Source organism: Castanea sativa, chromosome 9, assembly GCF_040712315.1.
Source record: "Castanea sativa cultivar Marrone di Chiusa Pesio chromosome 9, ASM4071231v1".
Taxonomy (NCBI): Eukaryota; Viridiplantae; Streptophyta; class Magnoliopsida; order Fagales; family Fagaceae; genus Castanea; species Castanea sativa.
In genome coordinates this window covers 29208905-29220280 of record NC_134021.1, presented here as the reverse complement: position 1 = coordinate 29220280, position 11376 = coordinate 29208905, and the positions used below count along the sequence as shown (strand labels likewise).

Genomic DNA, 11376 nt, shown 5'->3' with positions numbered 1-11376 from the left:
TTAAACTTCCAAAAGGCCAAAAAAGTATTAAGGAATCATAAGATTTACATCCTATAAATTATTGAAACAAAACTATATATATGATTATACAATTGAGAAATATAAAAGAAAAATTGATTACCTTCAAAAGAATAATACATAGTATAGTTGTTGAAACCTGCTAAACATGTTCATATATTGCAAAAATTAACACAAAAATTCAGATGTGAAAACTTCCAAAATTCCAAAAATATGACTATTGAAAAGAGAAAAATAAGAAGAAAAAAAAAGTACATGAACCCATAAAGTAATAAGTTTTAAATTTTAATGGGTCTAAACTTTAAACAATGATTCTCAAAAAAAAAAAAAAAAAAACCTTTAAACAATGAAAAAAAAATCACATGTTAGGTTGTGTTCCTAGCAACCTTGAAAGAAAAAGTAAGGGAAAAAAAACCATGAAATACCATCATGCAATAAGTTTTAATGGGTTTAAACTATAAGCAATGAACAAAAATAATCATAAACAATCATAGGTGCATGGTTTGGTTACCAAGATCAGATGGTTGTAAAACACAACCTTTCAACATTGATTTAGGGTTATGCAGAAGGCAACATAAATGACAGAAAATTGTTTTTACATTGTCTGCCATGCCAACCATCTAAATATATTAATTCCAAAAAAATTAAATAAAATAATTTATAGAATTACATGAGATAATTAAGAAAAACATCAAGCCCTTGCGTGGATGTTATTTGTGGACAACTGTCCATCACTGCAATTCATAGACTTTGTTGTTAATAAGACAATCGAGTTCAAAATTAAAAGCGATTAGGTGGCCTTTGTACAACAGGATTTGTTCTCGTTAAAGAATCAACTTGCTTCCTACTATGGCTTCAATTGATATGTGTGTTTTCTTTGTGAAAATTTGAGTGAGTATGAAGGGTTTCGACCTTTGCAGGGGTTTATATTTGTTGAAATTTTTGTTATAGAATTTTAGTTGAAGTATTTTCAAGCATTTAAAACATATATCTAATAGAGTTTTACTTAAACTAAACTATTGTAACACTTGATAAGATAATTACACATTGAAGAAAAACAATAAATATATAAGATATAAAACCAAAAAATAAAAAGAATCTAAAAGAAAAATAAAAAGAAAATAGTGGTGACGTGGAAAATTGTGGGAGTTCTAGAGGTTTCGGTTATATATAGATGATAGGAATAATATTACTTTCACATGAATCTACTATTAACACTCAACTTCTTATGCATAAATTACAGCTTACACATTAATTTGGTGGGAAATTGAATCTGCCCTATAAATATTGATTTTCTCCATCAATATAGGCCTACTAGGATTGGTGTGTCAATGTCCGTAAGTTAAATTTAAACACAAATGCCATTATTATTATTATTATTATTATTATTATTATTATTATTATTATTATTATTTAAGGACCAATATTGGCCCTCAGCCCAACAAATGTGAGTGATGGCCCAATAAGCCCACAACAATAAATTTGTTAGAGCGTAAATTTAACATGTGTAGACTTAATGAATCAAGTATGGGCTACAATGGATTGATTTAGTGCTATAATGATTGAGAAGTATAATTTGAAGAGAAAAGCACTCCTCGGTTAAATCTGAGGAAGGTATGTTTTTATATAAATTGTAGACTTTTGTGAATACACAAAGTTCTTAGTTTACAGAGTTCTTCTCTTTCTCTTTCTTTGTTTTTTTTTTTTTTATAGATCAGATCCCCATTTCTGTCAAGGAATCCCTTCCTTTATATACTCATCCCCCTTCTCCTCAGCTTAGTCTTCCACTTGTTGATCAAGTAGGTGATCTCCTAGATGCTTGTCCCATCAGAACCTTCCTGAAACCTCTATGTGTAGCTGTAAGGTTGAATACCACTGTTCAGGCATCACTTTCACATAAATGTGGCCAGTTGGTTAGGTGCAGAGCATTCAATGTGGTGGTAGTAGCCTTCCTTTCAGATATTTTTTAGTTCACTGTTGACTCCTCTCTTTGAAGCTTATCCTCCTAAGCATGGTTGCCTCTTGCCCAGTATTCACTAGGTGGTCGGGCTCTAGACCCCTGCTCTGCTTTTCGTAAGTTTGGCTCCTCGGGAAACATTACTTGTTCGTTGTTATCAACCCTTGTCCTCGGCCCACTAACCCACTTGCCCTTTGCCCTATTAAGGCTTGGTTGTCCTCGGGTTCCTTGGTATCCTCAAGCATAGCCCACGACCCAATTCCCCTACTCGGTGATCTCCCCACAATAGCCCGTCGAAACTCTAGTCTTTCTCTTTTCTAAGAAAAATGGGGTTTTGATTTTATGTTATTGAGTGTCTTTTCACTTGCAGTGAGCACATTCCTGAAACTTCAGCATCTAAGACACCTCATTAATTACTTCACACGGCGCTCTGTCCCCCACGTTTTGCGGTGTGATGAGAATCCTACGGTATAGGTTTTTCATAGGGACTCGAGCGGGAATTTTCCCGCTCACTCTCTCTTCCTATATAAAACATTTTAAGAACCCAAATCCTCCATTTTCTGAATCTTCAAACTCTCAAGAAGCGGTCCAAGGTGTTCATTTCTTATACTTTTGTAAGTACCCTTTAGCCCACATACTGACTATTAGGACCCTTTCTTCCTCAACCCTTTGTTTTTTGCCTCATTCTTTTAACATCCCTTTCTTACTTCCTAGATTGGTAGGTTTGCTAGTTCGGTAAATACCCCTGATGGCATAGAAAACTTTAAGGCCCAATATAATGTACCACCAAGGGTCTCTATTCGGCATTGCCTTCAAGGAGAATGACATGTTCTTAGGTCAGAGGGGGAAGTGGTGATCCCTATGATTGCCTTTATAGAGGGAGGGATGAGGATCCCTATGGGTAGAGTGACTAGGGATATCTTGATTGCCCATAGACTTTGATCGACCCAGTGTTCCCCAAATGTATTTAGGATTCTAGGTAGTGTGGATGCCCTTAATGAAAAGATAGGTGTAAATCTCACCCATCACGATGTTAACTGGGTATATAATTGCCAGCTCCTTAAGAGTACGAGATACTATCTTAAAACTAGGGTCCCTGAAGTCAGACTCATCTCGTGTCTCCCCAAATCTAACAAGGGCATGTACTAGGATTTTTTGATTATCTCGGGTGAAAGGCACGGTGGACTTCATTGCCCAACACGAGAGGGGAAACTAGGTGGGGTATTTAGGCCTAGGTTCCCTATTTTAACAATGAACACTTTAACTTCCTAGCCTGTTGTTTCTTTTCTTATAACTCAAAAATTTATTCCTAGATGCTTACCAAACTCCTTTTCTCTAATTATGCTTTTGTTTCCTGATTTTTTGTTTTGTTTTTGCAGATAAAAATTTCATAGCTCCTAATCTCAATCTTGTTAATGAGCCTAGTCTCACAATGATACTCAAGTCCAAAATTTTCTCCAATTGGATGGATAGCTACAGGCCGCCCATTTCATCCTTGGGTGTAAACCGATCTCAACAAGTTTCTAGTCCCCCAAGTACGTCATAAAGGCGAAAGACCCTCGATTGCACCAAATCAACATCGTAGTACCCGGCATCCTCGGTGGTCCTTCCTTTGCAGACACTCAGCTAGTTAAACTGCCCATTCAATGAGCCTTCGGGGAAAAAGAAACCTCCTCGCACCCAGCTCCTAAGGAAGAGGAGAATAAAGTAATTGAGGTTGTAGATTCTGAAGAGGACTTCGAGGTTTTTGACCGGTCGTCCCCCCTTGAATCTCCTCGCACTTCCTTTTCCTACTTACGCCCTGCACAAGTAAGCAGTAACTAAGAGCCCTTTGACGTTCCTGAAGTTATGGTGATCCAAAGGAAAAAGAACACTAACCTGCTAGAGCTCTTGGAATCACATGCTAGAGGGTCTATTCTCGAGGTGGCCATTCAAACTCGGCCTTTAACTCCCTTCCCTTCCCATACTTCCCCTTTTGAACCAGTAGGTAAGAAGAGGAAGCGAGACAACAAAGGTAAAGAGGTGTCCGAAGAGGGCAAAGTGGTGACCACCAAAAGAGCTTGAACCTCAAAAAGAGGCAAAAATCACCAAAGGGGCGCAAAGGAAGACCTCGGCCGAAGGTGTGGGCACAGAGAAGGTGTTTAAGCGTCGCCCTAGGGTTTCGATCTGGAACCCCCCACTAGAACTGGATGGAGCCCCGCTCCCCCTAGACTCTTCTATTAGGGACTTTCAAAAAGGCAAAGCTAGCTACCTGGCTAATGCACTGGAACAGCCTCTGCTCCTGCTTCAAGACATGGTTGACTTGAGGACTCTAAACAAGCACGAGGTGTTTCTAACCTTGAAGAGAGACCTGGTCATGGTAAGCCTTTCAATCCATTACGTGTATTGAATATACCTACCTCTCTTCCACTTGAAGGATTCAATTTGGTGTTTTCTTCTAAGCAATCCAAACAATAAATATCGTCGAGGAATGGGTAGATGATGCCCATAAATAGTTTAAGGATTAGGAGGAACGACATATAGCTACTGTCCAAACTCTTGTTATAGCTAAAAAAAGGATCAAAGACCTCAACACCAAGTTGACTAAGGCAGACAGAGAAAGGAAGAGTGCTGAAGCTGCACTAGCTGGCGCTGTAAAGTAGGCTGAAGACCAACGTTAGCAACTGCGTAAAGCTGAGGATCACTTGCAATTGATAATGAGCAAATAGAGGCTCAGAAGAAAGAATTAGAGTAGGCTGAGGAGGCTGTAGCTCAGGTCGAACAAAATGATTATGACATCGGGGTAAAAGAGACTTAAGAAACCCTAAGAGCCCAAGTTATTGGAGTCTGCCGAGGTTACTGCCTCCAGGTATGGACCGAGGCATTAAACCTGGCTGGGGTGGGCACTTTTTCAGAATTGAGGAAGGCCAAAAATATTTTCTATCCCCTAGCCCTAGGTGTAGCAGCTCCATCTAGCTCACGAGCGGACACTGATCCTAAAGCACATGAGTCTGGCCAGCCCATCCATGCTGGTACCCTTCTAGCTACTTCAGAGACCTCTAAAGAGCTTGATAGAGTAAGCACTAAGGGTAAGGAGAAGGAGGTGACCAAAGAGAGAGTGCCTGAGCAAGCTAAACCTCTACTAGTGCCTAAAGAAACTTCCAAGGAGAAAGAGGCAACCCAGGGCAAAGTGCTTGAACAAGCTAAACCTCTATCAATGACCAAGGAGGTTTCCAAAGAGAAAGAAGCAGCTCAAAGCAAGGCGCTTGAACCTTCTGCCCAACTAGCAGCTAAAACCGACCCCTTTCCATCCATTACCAGTTAGGGCATTACCCTTATAATATGCACTTGTTTTATTGTCATTTTTTTAAACATGTATTTCCTTTGCCTTACCAAGGCATCGCTTAATGAAAAGTGCCAGTTTTATTTATATTCCCATTATTTATATACGACTTGTAATACTATCTGTCTACTATTAAATATGGCCAAATTGTTTAACTATGAACCCAAATTGTAGGCTTTACCAATTAAAAATAAGCACAACTTTGCTCCCAACATTGACATACACCTACACAATTAATAATCTAACAACTTAACGCACAGATAGAATTAGTGTACCTTAGGTGTTCAGTTCAAGGGGCCACGTATGATCAAGGCTCCATTCATCATTTTAAACAAATAAAAGGCATTGGTTTGCTCAAGGCATATGGTTCGAGAAACCAAACATGGCCAAGGCTTTGTTCGACACTTAAACATATAAGAAGCATTAATTTACCCAAGGTGTGTGGTTCGAGAAACCAGGCATGACTAATGTTCTATTTAACACTTAGATAAATAAAAAACATTAATTTACCCAAGGTATGTGGTCCGAGGAACTAGGCACAACTAATGTTCTGTTTAACACTTAGATAAATAAGAAGCATTAATTTATCCAAGGTATGTGGTCTGAGGAATCAGACATGACCAGGGTTCTATTTAGCACTTAGATAAATAAAAAGTATTAATTTACCTAAGGTATGTGGTCCGAGGAACCAGGCATGACCGAGGTTCTGTTTAACACTTAGATATATAAGATTAAAGCACGTAATAGTAGAAACAAAAGATGGCAAGATTTCCTTATATTAAGAGTAGTACATTCGAAGATTATTTACATTACACAGACGTGGTACAATATTTTCATCTAAATCTTCCAAAAAATAAGCACCTGTCCCAGCTACCGAAGTGATGCAGTATGACCCTTCCCAATTAGGTCATAGTTTTCCCTAAGATGGGTTCTTTGCAGTCCCCACCACTTTTCTTAACACCAAATCACCTGGTGCCAATGGTCTAGCCTTCACACCTGTATCATACCCCTGCTTAAGCTTCCACTGATAATGTGCCAGCTGCACCATGGTCGCTTCTCTTCGTTCGTCAATCAAATCCAAACTCCTTTCTAACAATTGATCATTATTGTCTGGGGTAAACAAGCTTGTCCTTAACGTTGGAAACCCAGTCTCTAGAGGGATCACAGCCTCAGACCAATACATCATAAAAAAGGCGCTTCCCCTAGTTGACCGATGAGGAGTTGTTCGATATGTCCAAAGAACATGTGGTAGCTCTTCAACCCATCTACCCTTCACTTCATCCAACCTCTTCTTAAGCCCACTGACTATGACTTTGTTGACTGCTTCAGCCTGTCCATTCCCTTGCGAATAGGCCGGGGTTGAATTTTTGTTTCTAATGCCCAGCTCATAGTAATATCTCTTGAAGGCCTTACTATCAAACTGAAGCCCATTGTTCGAGATGATGGTATGAGGAATCTCAAATCAGGTTACAATATTCTTCCAAACAAACTTATTTACATCAATATCCCTAATGTTGGACAATGGTTTAGCCTCGACCCATTTTGTGAAGTAATCAGTTCTAAACAGAAGCCATCTTCAGTTTACCACGGCTTTGGGGAATAGTCCTACAATATCTAGGCCCCACTGAGCAAATGACCATGGAATAAACAAAGGATTGATTACACTCCTAGACTAATGAATGTTCGGAGCAAATCTCTAGCATTGATCGCACTTTTTAATATACTCTTGCGCTTCTTTTTGCATACTAGGCAACTAGTAACCCTGAGTGAGAGCTCTGTGCAATAATGATCTGCCCCCTGTATGACTTTCACATATCCCTTCATGCATATCCTCCAAAAGTGGCTTCACTGCCTCGGGATGGACACAAATCAAGTATGGCCCTAAGAAAGAGCGTTTATACAACTTTTGTTCCTCAGAGAACCAGACTTGAGGAGCTTTTCTCTATATCTTTTCCGCCTCACCACTCTCGAGAGGTAACACGCCCTCCTTCAAAAATAGAACTATAGGATCCATCCAACTGGGTCCAACCCTAATCTGGAGTGCTTGGATATTCGTCACCTCCTCCTCGACAAAACCATTCAGATCTTCAACGAGGATGACTAGAGGAAGGTCTTGTCCAGAAAAGGTTGCCAACGTTGCCAAAGAATCTATATGTGCATTTCTATTTCTCGAAACCTGTTGTATGGAGAAAAACTCAAAACCTAATTGCAACCTCCGAGCTTGATTCATGTATCCTTGCATTCTCAAATCCCTAGATTCCAAATCTCCCTTTACTTGCCTGATGACTAGCCTTGAGTCTGAGAAAACCTCAACAGCCTTTCCTACCATTTTCTTGACCATAGCTATCCCAATGACTTGCCCGATGACTAGCCTTAAGGCTTCATACTCTGCTTCATTTTTCATGGCCAAGAAGCCCAGCCTCAAGGATTTCTCAATGGTGATTCTACCTGGAGACACTATCACCACTCCTACCCTAGATCCTTTTTGATTTGCCGCACCATTAACATATAACTTCCAGGGTGAGGGCCCATGAAGAGAAATTGTTGAAACTTGTTTTCCCCTAAACCTGTGCTCCTCGACTTCAACCTCTATTGGAGACTTAGTAAATTCTGCCACCAAAGCTACAAGAACTTGCCCTTTAACTGTGGTACGAGGCATATACTTTATATCAAATGCTCCCAAAATCATCCCCCATTTGGCAATTCTTCCCGTATAATCAGACTTTTGAAACAATGACTACAAAGGGAGTTGAGTTAGAACTACAACTATATGTGCTTGAAAGTAATGGGGAGCTTTTGCGTAGCATGCACTATGGCCATAATGGCTTTTTCCAAGGGCAAATAATGAACTTCAGCTTCTTGCAACGATTTGCTCACATAATAGATTGGTCTCGGTACCCCGTTTTCTACCTTTACTAAAACCAAGCTGACTGCTTGAGAGGCCACAGTAATGTAGGCGAAAAGGTCTTCTTCCTTTTTGGGTCTAGACATAATGGGTGGCTGAGAAAGGTAATCCTTCAACTATTGGAAGGCAAGGGCACATTCTTTATTCCATTCGAATCCTTTCCACTTGTGTAAAAGCTAGAAAAATGGTCTACATCTGTCTGCTGATCGAGAGATAAACCTATTCAAGGCTACAGTCATTCTAGTCAACTTCTACACCTCTTTAGGATTCCGAGGAGGTTAATCATTGATTGCTTTAATTTGATCAGGATTAACTTCAATCCCATGATGGGTGACCATGTAGCCCAAAAACTTACTTGAGCTAACGCCAAAAGAGCACTTAGAAGCATTGAGACGTAATTTATGCCTCCTCAGCACCTCAAATATACTTCCAAGGTCATTCAAATGCTCGGCCACCACCTTTCTCTTTACAACCATATCATCAATATAGACTTCAATATTTTTGCCAAGTTGGGGTTCAAACATTCTAGTCATCATTCGTTGGTAGGTAGACCCCGCATTCTTCAATCCAAAAGGCATCACTTAATAATGATAATTCCCTGTGGGTGTCACAAAAGCTGCTTTCTCCTGGTCGACTAGAGCTAGTGGTATTTGGTGGTACCCTTGAAAGGCATCCAAAAAGCTTATCCGAGGATGACCAACTGTCGCATCCACCAATTGATCTATTTGAGGTATCGGGAAGGGGTCCTTGGGAAAGTTTTGTTTAAATCTGTGAAATCTACACATACTTGCCACTTTCCATTTTTCTTTTACACCACTATCATGTTGGCCAACCACTCAGGGTAAAAAAGCCTCCTTAATTGCCCCTATATGCTTAAGCTTTATCACTTCTTCCTTAACAACCTTAGCATGTTCTCTAGAAGAGCGCCGATGTGGTTGTTTCTTTGGAACAATGGTTGGGTTGACATTCAAATGATGACAGATGAAATTCGGATCCACTCCAGGAGCTTCATAGGCACTCCAAGCAAAAACATCCACATTCTTTTGAAGGAAAGCCATCAATTCCTCTTTCTCCTGAAAAGGCAATTGGACTCCAATTTGGAAATACTTTTCTTCATCAGTATCTATTGTGACCTTCTCTAACTCCTCGCACTTCACCCCTTCATCTGTGGCATCCGAGGATACTTCCACCTCCATTAACTTCTACAAAGCCTTTTTAGGGATTCCCAAGGATTTGTCCTCGGACTGGTGTCTGATAGCAGCAACCAAGCATTGCCTTGCTATGACTTGGCTTTCAATCAGCTCCTCAACATGGTCCCTAAAGGGATACTTCACCTTCAAATGCAGAGTTGAAGATACAGCTTCCATGGCATGAAGCCACGATTTTGCCAAGATGGCAGTATAAGGTGAACAAGCATCCACCACATTGAAATTGACTTCTACTACTCTTGACTCCACTTGAATGGGTAGTCTAATCATACCCCTTGGGACAATGGTCTTCCCATCAAACCCCACCAGAGGGGAATCATAACTAACCAGATCCTTGGGCTTTAGCTTAAGTCCCTTATACAAATCAGGATACATGATCTTAGCACCACTGCCCTGATCTACCAGGACCCTTCTCACATAATAACCTCTTATCTAAAGGGTAACCACTAAAGCATCATCATGTGGCTGATAAGTTCCAACCTTATCCTTGTCAGAGAAACTCAAATGGGTTGAGCTTGCATCTTTCCCTGTTTAGGCTCAAGGAATGGAACCTCGGTGTGTGGACTTGATACTGACATGACCTCGGATGAGCACATGGCCATCCGACCCAGAGCTACTAGGATTACATTGATTGTTCCTAGGGAGGGTCTTAAGGGATTCTCCCGCTTATATACTGATCCAACTTGACTTCCCTACCCAAATGGTTGGTATAAGAACTGCTTTAGCTTCCTGACCTTGACCAATTACTCGAGATAATCTCGTAGAGTTTAGCATTCCTCCATAGTGTGCCCATGATCTTGATGATACTAGCAATAAAGACCTTGGTTACGCTTGGTGGGGTCTCCCCCCATCTTATTCAGCCACTTGAAATATGGTTCATTCTTTATCTTATCTAGGATTTGGTGCACTAGTTCTCTGAAATTTGTGTTAACTATTTGTGGAGTAGAATGCCCTACATGTCTTGGGAAATCTCTCCTAGGTCTATTGTTGTTATACCTTTCTGACCTAAAATCCCTTCAGTTAGTAGGAGTCACCTTAGCTTTCCCCTTCCCTTGCTGCTGATCTTCCTCAACTCATTTATACTCGTCAATTCGGTCCATTAATTTAAGCATACTCTGCGCAGGCTTCCCGGTCAAGGATTTTCTTAACTCATGCTCAGTAGGGAGACTAACCTTAAAGGTCCTTATAGCCACGCCCTCAAAGTCTCCATCTATCTCGTTAAACATTTCCTAATATTTGTTAGAGTAAGTCTTTAAAGTCTCACCTTCTCTCATTGCCATTGACAGCAAGGAATCTAAGGGACGAGGAACTCTACTACAAGTAACAAATCTAGCCCCAAAGGCCCTAGTAAGCTCTTGAAAGGAGCTGATGGAGCCTTTCTCTAGTCCATCAAACCATCTCATTGCTACAGGTCCCAAACTAGACGGGAATACTTTGTACATCAGGGCCTCATTCCTCGAATGAATAGCCATCCTCTGATTCAAATGGCTAACGTGCTCCACTGGGTCTGACCTTCCATTGTAAATGGTAAATGCAGGTTGTGTGAACTGATAAGGAAGTTTTGCTATTTCAATCCTCCGTGTAAATGGTGACTTTGAGATTTGGTGCAGAGCTTTACTCGTTGCATCATTTCCCATGCCTCTACAGGCCATACTTCTACTCCTTTGCCTATGATATCGTTCCTCCCTATAGGAAAAAGGATTCACTAGGGGGAGTTCTTGACTCTGGTCTATAACTATCATCATCACTAGACTCGAACCTTGAGCTTGAAGGGGACTTCTTCCTTTGCTCGTGACATAATTTTCTACGTAGATGATCAATATCCAATTGCAAGTTTCTAGTTTCTTCCCTATGCGAGACATAGCTCCCCGTTCTAGAGTGACTCTTGCTGGTGTATGTCATGTGCATACTTCACAATCTCTCCTTCATTCCAGATTAAGAAAATGGTCCTGGTTGAGACCCCATA

At 40.5% G+C, this 11376-nt stretch overlaps 1 protein-coding gene across 1 annotated transcript; it reads right to left on the bottom strand.

Moving 5' to 3' along the window:
* Positions 1-6216: 6216 nt before the first annotated feature.
* On the bottom strand, positions 6217-9398 carry LOC142609018 (uncharacterized). The gene is made up of 4 exons (XM_075780663.1): positions 9066-9398; positions 8619-8762; positions 7357-8034; positions 6217-6717 (listed from the first exon to the last, which is right to left on the bottom strand). Exons 1-4 carry the CDS (start codon positions 9396-9398, stop codon positions 6217-6219), a joined length of 1656 nt encoding a protein of 551 aa, XP_075636778.1.
* Positions 9399-11376: the final 1978 nt, after the last annotated feature.